General features: G+C 39.7%; 1 protein-coding gene across 4 annotated transcripts in view; it reads right to left on the minus strand.

The window, feature by feature from the left end:
* The window catches only part of Tnfrsf19 (TNF receptor superfamily member 19), a 98,946-nt gene that overhangs the window by 69,672 nt on the left and 15,412 nt on the right, over nt 1-13,862 (minus strand). For all 4 annotated transcript variants that reach the window (XM_045154549.1, XM_045154548.1, XM_045154550.1 and 1 more), the window contains 2 exons: nt 12,592-12,693; nt 9,259-9,369 (listed from right to left, as the gene is read on the minus strand). In XM_045154549.1, coding sequence (XP_045010484.1) covers nt 9,259-9,369; nt 12,592-12,660 — 180 coding nt within the window. In that variant the 5' untranslated portion in view covers nt 12,661-12,693. The remainder of the gene's footprint in view (nt 1-9,258; nt 9,370-12,591; nt 12,694-13,862) is intronic.

The following is a 13,862-nucleotide window of genomic DNA, read 5'->3' on the forward strand; positions in this document are numbered from 1 at the left end:
ATATCATGCAATGACAAGGATGTGTGAGACATGGACTGTTCTATTAAGACATGTACCTCGAGTGAAACTAGGTTTCCTGAAAGGTTCAAATACGTAATCTGTAAAAGTGGCCACAGAGAGGGCGAGTGTTGATCTGAATTACCAATGTCGCATCAGACCGAGAGCTCCTGTGCACAGTTCCTCCTGCTGAATGATTTAGAAGTGAAAGAAGGCTACAGACAGACTGACACCTGACAGCCGACGCAGCCAGGCACACAGCAGCTCCAGGAAGGTTGCTGCAGCCGCTTCCAGCAAGCCCCAAGTGCATGTTTAAATGTTAGAAACCTAACAATGGGCGAGTAAGCCTAGACACCTTGAGAGAAAACAGAGTTGAATGCCTTCCAAAGAAAATAATAATTAGGAGTAATAAAACCACAGATGGAAAATGTAACTATGTCTGCTACCCAAAGCCTTTCCAAGCTTTAGTTTGAAGACATGGATACATGCTTGCAATGGAATGAACTTCATGACCCATGAACTATTGCTTTAAACAGACACACCTTGTCTTAGAAAACGAGGGCTGAGGATGTGGCTCTGTAATGGAACACGTGCCCATCATGCACAAGGTTTTGGGTGCAGACCACAGCGCTAAACATGCTCACACAAATGTACCCAAGGATTAAGCTTTATTTAACATAATGAAACAAGGAAACAAAACCATGGCTCAATGAGCTATTTATGGGCTCTTATATCTGGGGAAAACAAGACTTTATTTCACTGTTAAGATACAAACAACTCTAGCTTTCATTTTATCATTAATTGTATGTACTATGACCTAAAACTAAGATTAAGGACTTTGTAAAATATAATCCTTATAATATATACAAATTCATTAATTTTCATAATACTAGCTATTAAAATGTAACTTGTCCTCCCTCCTCCCCAAATACTCAAGGTAGACAGGTTCATTCGTTCCCTGAGTAAGTCTACTATGTCTGAGGGGCTGGGCACCTGGGACAATAGGATAGTAGGGAGAAAAAGCTGGACATCAGGGGTGGCCATCCTCAAGGGGACATCACAAACCATGTGCTACGGTCATATATCTGCATGTCAGAGCACACACCAAGGCACTGTGAGGGTTGCTGCCTTTGGTGACAGAGAGAGAAAGAAGAAAGAAGGGTGTGTGTGTGAGAGAGAGAGAGAATGGGCACACCAGGGCCTCCAGCCACTGAAACGAACTCCAGATGCATGTGCCACCTTGTGCAGCTGGCTTACATGAGTCCTAGGGAATCGAGCCTCGAACCGGGGTCCTTAGGCTTCACAGACAAATGCCTAACCGCTAAGTCATCTCTCCAGCCCTGCTATAAACTCTTTTAAAGTGGCTGTACCCCTGTACCCCCACAGCAGTGATGAGAGCTCCTGCTGCTGTACAGCCTCACCTGCATGTGATATTAAAGCTTTGTGTTTCAACCATTGAAATATGTAGCTCATTGGTATTTTAACTGGCATTTACCTAATGGCATCTGCTCTGGGTCATCTTTTTATGTTTATTTGCAGTGTTGTATCTTTGGTGGAGCATCTGCTAAGGTCTTTGAACCATTGTTAAATTGGGTTGTTTTCTTATTGTTGAATTTTGAGAGTTCCTTATTCTCAGTACTAGTCTTTTTCCAGATATCCTTGTCAAAACATTTTTGAGGGACTGGAATAATAGCTTAGGGGTTAAGGCACTTTCTGGCAAAGCCTAAGGACTCTGGTTCTATTCCCACATTAACCAGATGCACAAGGTGGTACATGTGCCTAGAGTTTGTTTGCAGTGGCTAGAAGCCCTGGTGCTCCCTTTCTCTCTATCTGCCCCCCCAACAAATAATTAAAATAATTTAAAAATAAAAAAAATATTTTTGGCATATTTACATATATTCCCCTCAAGTCTGTATTTTTTTTACCTTCTCTTGACTGTCTTTTCTAGTATCACAGTTTTAAAAAATTTATTTATTTATTTATTTATTTGAGAACAACAGACACAGAGAGAAAGGGAGAGACAGAGAGAGGGAAAATGGCTGCACCAGGGCCTCCAGTCACTACAAACGAACTCCAGACATGTGAGCCCCCTTGTGCATCTGGCTAATGTGGGTCCTGGGGAATAGAGCCTCGAACAGGGATTCTTAGGCTTCACAGGCAAGCGCTCAACCTCTAAGCCATCTCTCCAGCCCTAATATCACATTTTTAAATATTAATGCAATCCAGGCTATCAGTTGCTTCATAGATGGTACCTTTGGGGTCATATCAAAAAAGTTTTTTTTCCTAGATTTTCTCCTGTTATTTCTGGCCCTTTCATAGTTTTGCTTTATGCATTTAGGTCTATAAAGCATAAGTTAATCTTTTAGGAAGGGTGTAAAGTTTTGTTTAGATTTATATATTTATTGCACGTAGATGTCTAGTTGTTTTAGTACCATTTGCTTGAAAAAAACTATCTTGTCCCCATTATATCATTTGCTTCTTATATTTCTGTTCTGTTCCAGTTATCAGTTTGCCTGATTTTGCTAATATTACCTTGAGTATAGTAGCTTCATAGTATGTTTTGACATCAGATAGTATCAGTTGTCTAAATTTTTTCTTCCTCAAGACTATGTGGCCTATTCTGCTTTTGTTTCTTTTAATATAAACTTTATAGCCAGTTTGTTGATATCTATAAAATAACTTGCTAAATTTTTTGTTATTTCTTTGCATGTGTGTGTGTGTGTGTGTGTGTGTGTGTGTGTGTGTGCACGTCAGGGAATTGCCACTGTAAACAAATGCCAGATATATGTACCGCTTCTTTGAATCTAGCTTTAAGTGGATACTAGGGTCTGAACTCAGGCAGGCAGCCTTGGCAAGTAAGCACCTTTAACTGCTGAGCCATCTCCTCGATCCCCCAACTTGCTGGAATTTTTTTAATTTATTTTTTTATTTAATTTTTATTAACATTTTCCATGATTACAAAAAAAAATCCCATGGTAATACCCTCCCCCCCCCCACTTTCCCCTTTGACATTCCACTCTCCATCATATTCTTGCTGGAATTTTAACTGGGGTTGCATTATATCTACCAACCACTCTGAGAACTAACATTCTAACGATATTGAATATCCCTGCACATGAACATGCAATGTCTCTCAATTTGTTTAGTTCTTTCATTTTCTTTATTAGCACTTCACAGTTTGGCTCATATAGTTCTTGTACATATTTGGCTAGATTTATACCTAAACATACAATTTTGGAGGTGTTAATGAAAGTAGTAACATATCTATAAGGCCAGTGCTCACTTGTCAATTGCTGGGAGAAGGCAAAGTGATTTATTTTTGTCTATTGACCTGTACCCTGCACTGTTACTCATTGTCCACTAGTTCCAGGAGTTTTCTGTCTAGTCTTTCAAATTTTTCTACATGGACATCATTTAATCTGCAATAAAAAGAACTTTACTTCTTCCTTCCTAATCAGTGTACCTATTTACTTAAATTTTTTTTGTTATTTTTATTTATTTATTTGAAAGCAACAGACAGAGAGAGAGAGAGGGAAAGAATGGGTGTGCCAGGACCTCCAGCCACTGCAAAGGAACTCCAGACACATGCACCCCCTTGTGCATCTGGCTAACATGGGTCCTGGGGAATCGAGCCTCGAACTGGGGTCCTTAGGTTTCACAGGCAAGCGCTTAACCGCTAAGCCATCTCTCCAGCCCCTGTATTTACTTTTTTTATAGCATTATGCCTATGGTGCTGAGGAGTGGTAAGCAGAAGTTCTTGCCTCACTCCTGACCAGCTTCTCATTTCTTACCAGTAAGTACAGTTTTAAGTACTGGGGTTTGGCGAATACTCTTCATTAAATTGAGGAACATCTGTATTCCCAGTTTACTGAGAGTTTTTATTTTGAAAGGGTGTTATTTTTTAAAATACTTTTTCTGCAGCTATTGAAAATTGCGTGATTTTTCTTCAGTCTGCTGTTGTGATGGGCTACACCTATTTGAGTTTCAAATGTTGTACCTGTCTTTCATGCTGGGGATGAACCCACTTGGTCATGATGTTTATTTTGCTGATACTACACATATATATATGATCATATATATCATTGTCACCAAGGGGGATATTTCTGGCGCACAACTTGCTAAATTTTCAATTTTTTTTAATTTTAATTAATTAATTTATTTATTTGAGAGCGACAGACACAGAGAGAAAGACAGATAGAGGGAGAGAGAGAGAATGGGCGCGCCAGGGCTTCCAGCCTCTGCAAACGAACTCCAGATGCGTGCACCCCCTTGTGCATCTGGCTAACGTGGGACCTGGGGAACCGAGCCTCGAACCAGGGTCCTTAGGCTTCAAAAGCAAGCGCTTAACCGCTAAGCTATCTCTCCAGCCCACAACTTGCTAAATTTTGTTGAAGATATTCATAACTATATTTGTAATATTTTGTTTCTGTGATTTTCTTTCCTTATAATGCTTTTGTATTATTTCCTAATACTTACTGAATAAGCTTGGAAGTAAGTGCTTTATTTCTCCATTTCAGTATACATTGTAGGGAATTGGTATACTTTCTTCTTGATTGTTTGGTAAAATTTACCAGTGAATTCGTCTTGGCTTGGTACTTTCTGTTTGGAAGGTTACTAATTAGTGAATGAATTTCTTTAGTAGATGTAAATCTATATAGATTGTATATTTCTTCTTGTGTCTTTTAGCATGTTGTCTCATTCATAGAGTTGGTCCATTTCATCAATGATATCAAATCTGTAAGCATCAAGTTTTAATGTGCATGAAATCTGTAGTGACATCCTCTTTAATTTGTGATATTTGTAATATGCACTCTATTTCTTATTTTCTTAGCTAGCCTGTTTAGAGGATTATCATTTTTACTTGTCTTTCCAAACAATGAACTTTTGTTTTTGTTATTTTTTTCCCTATTGGTTTCCTGTTTTCAAGCTCAATGATTTTTTTCTCTAATTGTCATAATTTATTTTCTTCTCACTTTGGATTTGTTTTTCTTTATGTAGTTTCCTAATGTAGAAGCTTAGCTTGGTGACTTCAGATCTTCCTTCCTTCAAAGACATACATTTAATGCTGCAAACTTACTCAAGTATCACTTAATTGCATCTAAAAAATTTTCACAAGTTGTGTTTTCATTTCATTAAAATAATTTGAATTTATTTTGTAATTTCTTCTCTGATGTGTGAGTTATTTAGCCTCATGTTATTTACTCTCCAGGACTTGGGAATTTTTCTAACTATCTTTCTGGTATTGATTTTTGTTTTATTATGCTGTGATCTGAGAATAGATGTTATGTTTCCTCCCTAGTATGTTGAGGTGGTAGATTATAGTCATTAAGTTTGAAATATTCTCTTAAATCTGCTAAGAAGTGTCGAGAGGCCCAACATGTGGTCTAGCTTGGTCAGTTTTCCACGAGAGCTTCAGGAGGATGTGGATTCTGCTGGCACTGGGTGAAGGGGTTTCTAAATGTCAGTTACATCCAAGTGATAGATGGCAGTACTGACTTCAGCCATGTCCTTGCTGATAATCTGCCTGCTGGATCTGCCCATTACTGGTAGAGGGATACTGAAGTTTTCCATGTTATAGTGGATTCATCTGTTTCTCATACTTCTTTCTATCAGTCTATCAGACACCCACTGTCCTTCCCCTTCCCTTTCTTTGAGACTGGAACTCAGTAGGTAGTCCAGGATGGTCTTAAACTTCAACTTATGATCAGCCTGAGCATCGCAAATGGGCCACTATTCCTACACGCAACTTCACTTGAGAAGGATCATTTCACCAAGCACAGAATTCTGGGCTGGGGTTTCCTTTCAACGCTTCAATATCACTCGACTCTTTTCTTATTTGCCTCTCTGTGAAGTCAGATGCCATCCTTGTCTCTGCTCCTCTGCAGAGCTTCCATTTGCTCCTCTCACTTGTCTTGGGACTTTTCCTTCAAGCTTTGTTGTCCTGCAGTGTGTATGAATAGTTTTTGGCATTTGTTTTGCTTGGTATTCTGTAGTCTTCCTGGACTTAGACCGTTTGGTGTCTGACATTAATACAGAGAAATTCTAAGTCATTATTTTTTGTCAAATATTTCTTCTCTTCCGTTCTTTTTGCATGTTTATACCACAGTGCTTGGAGTTTTTTTCTTTGTTTTGTTGTTGCTGATTTTCCTTTAGTCTTTGTTCTCTTTGATGTTATTTTCTGGAAGCGTCCGTTGATACCTCCTTAGGCCTCTTGAGATTCTTTCCTTGGTGGTGTTCAGTCTATATAGCAAGTCTATCACAGGCGTCCTTCATTTCTGTTACTGGTTTTCATCCAGAACATGTCTTTTGGATTCTTCCTTAGGTTTTTCATCTCTTGGCTTACGGTGCCCATCTACTCTCACGTAACGTCTATTTTATCCCATACAGCCCTTGGCAAATTAGTCACAGATGTTTTAAATTCTCTAATACTGTCAGTACTTCTGCCATGTTTATAGTTTTCTGTTACAAGCTATACTTGATGCAGGTAAAGGAACTGCTCTAAGTAAACTGTCAGTGATGTGTAGGAAAGTTATGAGGGGAGGGGAGCCGTCTATGGTTCTTGGATTAGGTCTGCCTTCTGGTGATGCTGCAACTGAGACTGTGACCTGCAAAGTCCTCATGCCCTCCTCCACCTACCTACCAGCTACACAGGGGAGCGAGAGCGGCAAAGATGTGTCTTTCTCTCCCCCAGGTCAGTTAGGCTCTGTGGATACCCCAGTGTGCTACTATCTGGTTTGCTAGTTTTTTCTTGTGATCCGCGATCCGGATCCGGATTCACAGCGATCCGGCACATTTCAAAAAAAGGGAAGAAGAAAGTTTTCTTGATGATATTTTCAGTGAGACAACACCTGATCCCCTCGAAGTAAAATGCGAGCACAGAGGCCAGGGACCAGTTTCCCCGGAGCTCTGCCTCCCCCTTTCCCATCGTTAGGCTTTGGCAGTTTGCCACCCCACTTCAGGCTTCCTGCCCCAGGACTGGTGCAGCGCGATTTCTGCTGCAGTGTGCTGCGATTCTGTGTGTTTTGGGGTGGGGGGGGGAGAGCGTTTTCCTGTGGCCGCGGCTTCACTTCCACTATCTAAGAAGACCTGCTGACTCCTGCTTTTGTTCAGCTCTTTAGAAGCTCGTGACATGTGGAACCAGAAGCTGGAAAATGAATTATTTTCTCATTTAAAAAAAATTCCATGGGGTGGGGATATAATGGAGAATGGAATTTCAAAGGGGAAAGTGGGGGGCAGGAAGGGTATTACCATGGGATAGTTTGTATAATCATGAAGATGTTAATAAAAATTGAGAAAAAAGGAAGTAAAATAAACAATCAAAATTAAAAATATAATAATTTTTTTTTAAAAATCCAGGTGATTGAACCGTTGCCTTCTGGCCTGATGTTCCAATTATTTTAATGTTATTTTCTCTATATAGAAAGGATGAATCTCTTAGAAATGATTATTCACTTCAGGAACTGCCAATTTCACTCTGATATGTTCTTTCTTTTCTTTTTCCTTTTCTTTTTCTTTTGTTTTGTTTTGTTTTTCAGGGTAGGGTCTTGCTTTTGCCCAGGCTGACCTGAATTCACTATGTAATCTCAGGGTGGCCTCAAACTCACAGAGATCCTCAGGAGTGTTGGGATTAAAGGCTTGCGCCACCCCTCCTGGCTTGATGTTCTTTCTTTTAAAAAGTATTTTATTTACTTATTTATTTGAGGAGGGGCGAATACGGGCATGCCAGGGCCTCTGCTGCAAAGGAACCCCAGATGTATGTGCCAATTTGTGCATCTGGTGTTATGTGGGCAGTGGGGCATCAAACCCAGGATGCCAGGCTTTGCAATCAAGCGCCCTTAACTGCTGAGCCATCTCTCCAGGCCTCACCACTCTGATGTTCATAGCAAATTATACAAAGAAGAACTTTCAGTCTATACTCCTCAGCTCTATCAGCTGAGAATTCTTTTTTTTTTTTTTTTTTTACTGTCATACTTTTATTAAGGTAACTTCCCCATATTAAGTGAAGAGGTAGTTCTCAGTATGTCTAGCATCCAATAGATTTAGAACAGCCTGAGCTGAAATAAAATGTTCTGGGTTGTTTGTTTAGGACAATATTTTAGAAATGGTGACACAGGTCATTTGAGGAGGGAAGAAATGTTATGTTTTCCCATTGGGTTCCCTGGCACTCTACTTTGTTCACCGGCCTGGGAAAAGGGACTCTTTACCTGTAAATCTTTTCCTACCCAAGATGGAGGAACCTATGTCTGAAAACGAACATTAGTATAATCAACAGGGACTGAAAAGTATCTGCTGAGATGCTGAAACTAACCAGCTATCACACAGAGTTTGAAGGCCCTCCTTCAGTTTCAGTCTAGATGTAAAGTCATGAACATCACCACCTCTTCAATACAACCAGACCAAAAAGTCATCCACCAGGACGGACCCATGGAATGTGTTAATTCTTTGTTTCCTGATGTTTGTATATCATTGACCAAAGTCTATGAATGGTAAGACTCAGCTTTAAATAATGGTTTTCTATAAGAAAAAGGAGTTCTCTTTTAGAAGTCACTTTAAATAAAAACAAAAATCCATTGTCCCTTTTTTAACAGGAAGGTTTTGATGTTTTATTTAGAACCAAACTACAACTAGTAACATCATCAAAAGATGAAGAAATGAAGCAAAGGAACAGTTCTGGACAGGCAGCTGGTCAGGCAGGACTGTGAGATATGCCCCGTTATGACACACCACTTCTAAATAAAGAGGAGTGAAAATGAATCTGGTCAAGTGTTCCCAGGAGCGATGGACACTCAGTGTGGTGAGATGATAATGTATGTTTGAAGGAAACCCTAACTGGCCTTGGGGCATCCTTACTGAGGACACTTCTAAGAGGGTAGCATTCATTTTAGGAACAAGAAGACCCAGTAAATAGTAGCATTACTAGTTTCTGTTATTGATGCTTTACTTTAAAGTTGTCAGTAGAATGTCTGTTCTTTTTAATTAACTCAAATAAACCTTAGATAGTCTATCAATTGACTATTATAAATGAAAACATATAAGCTAATGGTATTTTTTGAATTCTGGTTGCTAGAACCTATTCATTTCAGAAAGGTGGGGACAAATCAGAAGAATAGAAAGGGGATTAAATAATATCTGGCTAAAGTCACATAATGGACCAAGGGTTCTGTCATGTTATTGAAAGTTTTGCTAATAGTTAACCAAAAGGATTTAGTTTAAAAGGATACATTTTACAAACAGACACATAGCCATATACCCCGGATGTACCTTGGACAACTCCATGCCTGGCCCACATTGTGTGCAGAGAACACAGTTTCCAGCCTGATCCTTGAATTCTTGTTGTCTACAGTCTCCGGTCTCACAAAGCACTTTACATGACTGGAAAAAAAAATGTTCACAAAACGTTATCTTCCACTACGTTCCTTACATTGTTTGCAAGAAAGGAGTCATATCTTCAGTGTTAGTCACATAATCACTGAGTGTAAACATCACCTCTGAGGGAGGTCAGTTTAATTTTCACTTCAAGAAGAAAAACCACTTTCTGAATGAGTCAATGGAACAAATAAGTATGTAACTCAAACTCTTCTTTGTATCCTAGAGAATGATCATTCATTCCATAACAGGGTTCCTTTTGCCCTGGAGTTAACCACATACAGTCTTTCTTTGATTCTCTTTTGAGTACCCAGGCTCAAGTGACCTAGAGGGTGACAGCTATTCTGAGATGATTTATAAATGAACAGCTCTACAGGGACCCAAGGTCCTTTCATTACCCGAAAAATTTTGAATTAAACAAACAATAATTTTTGAACTTAAAGAAATATAAACATTCAAGTATTCAAACTTGAAAAAATATCATCGATTCAGATAGTCACAAGACCCTGTAACTATCCTTTAGATGTTTCTGCGCCAGTTTTGTTGTTTGTTCACTCGTTTGTTTGGGGAAAAAGCCTCAAAATGTAACCCCGGCTAGTCTCGAACTCCTGATCTTCCTGTCTGTGCCTCCCAAGTACTGTCACCTGGATGAATGGAGATGTTCAAACCATTCCAGTAACATAACATTTACTAGAGATCGTCTCTCAAAAATCCTGTCTGACAGGCATGAGATCAGCCAACTTCCTGAGGATGGCATGGTGAGATGACAAATGGCCAAGCTCTGAACTCTTCAAAACAAAAGCACTACATAAATACAAGCTCGCATTCTCACTGAAAACCACCTGGTTGCCTCCTAAAACCATGCACAGAGCACAGGACTTAGATGGAGAAATCATTCATCAGCAAAAAGGAAGGTGTAAGTCATGTTCCAAGATTAACTAGTTTAATTAATTAAGCTTTTTTTTTCTTATTTTATCTCAAAACAAGTTCATCTTATTACTATCATGCTACAACTGTGTTTGCCTGCCTATTATCAGGTATATAAAATACTGGTACTAATGGCATCTCAGAGTTGGTGAAGACAATTCAGACTGACATTTTATCCCAAACAGGAATACACCAAGTAACATTATTGACTATAATTTTGTCCTCCTAAATGAAGGCTGAAACTCTTCCAAAGTCCTGTGGGGACAGACACCGTTACATGCAATGCATGGGACATTATTTTGGATGCTAGTGACACTAAGCATCAGTTCTACGAATGATGTCCGGTTGGAAGAAGGACTGCCTGCAGTGATACCCACCATCCCCTTCCAGAGAAAAGCTTTTGGAGCTAAAGGTCTAGTGGTCTTTTCTCCTACCTCCTGCCATCTCAGAGGAGTCTGGCTTTGCTTAACAGGGGTAGGAGTATCCTTTTTTTTTTTTTTTTTGCCATAAATATACTATAACCTTGTTGACAAAATCTCTCTCCTACACCATTTACTCACTGTTCAATGAACATAAAGAAGGTTGTCACTTCAGCCACTGGATTCAGGACCCCAAGCTGCTTCCTCCCACCTTGTCTTGTAAGATTCTAGTACGCTGTGCAGTATAAAAATCCTTGCAGGGCTGGAGAGATGGCTTAGCGGTTAAGTGCTTGCCTGTGAAGCCTAAGGACCCCGGTTCGAGGCTCGGTTCCCCAGGTCCCACGTTAGCCAGATGCACAAGGGGGCGCCGTGTCTGGAGTTCATTTGCAGAGGCTGGAAGCCCTGGCGCGCCCATTCTCTCTCTCCTTCTATCTGTCTTTCTCTCTGTGTCTGTCTCTCTCAAGTAAATAAATAAATAAATTAAAAAAAAATCCTTGCAATATTATTTGTCTCTAGAGGAACAAAATTTCAATTCACACACCTTCATATGCCCTTTGTCATACGTTCAAACATTAAAATTCTCTATTAGTCTTTAACAGTTTTTGAACTCCAGATAGATACAGATGCCACATGAAAAAAAATTTTTTTAAAATCTATTCTTTTTTTTATTTTTACTTATTTGTACATATGGGTGTGCCAGCCAAGTTGTCTTGCTCCTGTGAATGAATGCCAGATGCTTGCACCACCTTTTGCATCTGGCTTTACATGGGTGCTAAAGGAATTAAACCCAAACCAGTAGAATTTGAAAACAAGTGCTTGTTAACCATGAGCTAGCTCTCCAACCCAAAAATGTATTCTTTTTTTTTTAATATTCTTTTCTTGTTGCTTTTATTTATTTATTTGAGAGCAACAGACAGAGAAAGAGGCAGAGAGAGAGAGAGAGAGAAAGAGAGGGAGAGAGAATGGGCGTGCCAGGGCCTCCAGCCACTGCAAACAAACTCCAGACGCGTGTGCCCCCTTGTGCATCTGGCTAACATGGGTCATGGGGAATCGAGCCTCGAACTGGGGTCCTTAGGCTTCACAGGCAAGCGCTTAACTGCTAAGCCATCTCTCCAGCCCCCCAAAAATGTATTCTTAATTCTTCTTAAACTATGTAAACCATAGGGACTATCTGCAAATGTATAGTTTCATTAGAGGATGTGTTGTGATAGAAATATGCTCACACATCCAAGAAAATGTCATCATCCTAATTCCAAGAGTAACATGGCAACTTCATGCCCATCTACATTTAAATAAAATAATTTCAACACTTGTTAGAAACTTCATGGCTTTCTAAATGCAAAAATAACTAAGTAAAATTTGAAAGAAATAAAACAGAATGAGATCATAAGTAGAAAATAGTCCTGGTACTATTTATTCATCCATTCCTTCATCCACTAATTTTAATATATATATATATATATGTAACTGATCTAATTATTTGAGAGAGAGAAAGAGAGAGAGAGAGAGAGAGAGAGAGAGAGAGAGAGAGAGAGAGAGAGAGAAAGGGCATGACAAGGCCTCTAGCCACTGCAAACAAACTCCAGATGCATGTGCCACCTTTGTGCATCTGGCTTTAAGTGGGTACTGGAGAACTGAACCTGGGTCCTTAGGCTTTACAGGCAAATGCCTTAGCCTCTAAGCCATCTCTCCAGCCCCTCTTTCATTTACTTTTGAGAAAGGCCATTGCTCTGTAGCCAAAGCTGGTCTTAAATATGCAATCTTCCTGCCTCAACCTCTTGAGTGCTAGGATCACAGGTCTGCACCACCATGCTGAGATCTTGGGACTAGTTATATGAATTTTGTCTCCATATTCTTATGACAAAGAGAAGACTTTACTTACCAAATAGCCCAGTAAAAGTAGGATGGTGATAAATGTTCTTGAGTGTTCTAGAAGCACCTTTAAAGCCATTTCTTTTATCAAGTATATTTATCCTTGGAGAGTCTAAATGAAAAACAAGAAGGAAGGCAAGGTTAACATGAAACAGCAACAGTGAGCTCTTCTTTCTATATGATGGCTCTCATCACGTACTTCAGGAACATATCTGCCTTAAAAGGAACCTCTTTTTAAAATGATACCATAGAAAAAGGCAATTCTTATACAATTCATGTAATGACAATTCATGCTTTGCTTATCCATATGTCACATATAAAACTCCAACTGTCTTTGAATCCCTGGCTTGCACCTGCCTTTATTTTCTACCCAAGACTTTCCAGAAGAGAATCATATTCAAACAGTGACTTATAAGCCCTTGGTTTATGTGCACTTAGAAGACTGTGCCAACAGGATAACAACCATGATTAACTAACAACACTTGCTAAACACTGTGAGCCAGGTGCTATTTCTAGCATGCTAACTCCATCCATCTCTGCAGCCCTTCTAGAAGGTCAGCACTATCATTCTCTCCAATTTAGAGATGGGGAAACTGAGGCTCACAAAGGGCTGAGTAACCTCTTCAAGGTTACCCTGTCTGGAAGAGGTCAAGCCAGATGTAAATCCGGGTCAGTGGGCTCCAGAGTCCCTGAGTCACTCACGTCCAGCAGAACAGTGTGCTCAGATCTTCCGAGCTTCACCTCCTCTCAGAAGCAAACAGCTGAGGCTGGGCATCTGTGAATGCTTCCCCTAAGCTGCACAATGCAGATCATATACTGACAAAAAAGGCAAGCATGCATTTAAAAACATCCAAATGTCACAAATGATGCAACAGAGGCATGGCCCAGCATTTCTATGAAGATAAACCCAGCTTCTTGCTTTTCATCAGGAATAATCTAAATCATAGAAACAACAATGTATTGTTTCTTTGCTTGTTCTGTTCTTCAGATAAGCATAAGGTCAGGAACAGAATTTTTTTTTTTTTTAAATAAAACATGAAGTCTCCTCTGGTGACTCCATCTTTCAGGGAGAGAAACAGCAGTTTGATTTCATATAAAATGGAATCTCCCAAAACCAGCATAGCCTGGATGGGATCATCTAACTACGAAGAAAAAAAAAAAAAACCCAGGCACAGAATCAGAGCAGGGGCAATGAGATCAACAGGAGCAAAGGAAGCTGAGCAGAGCTGAGCATAAAGGCCATTGTCACCTGCTGATTGACCTATAAGAGCCCAGAGTTGA

This window comes from Jaculus jaculus, chromosome 7, assembly GCF_020740685.1.
Source record: "Jaculus jaculus isolate mJacJac1 chromosome 7, mJacJac1.mat.Y.cur, whole genome shotgun sequence".
Lineage (NCBI taxonomy): Eukaryota > Metazoa > Chordata > Mammalia > Rodentia > Dipodidae > Jaculus > Jaculus jaculus.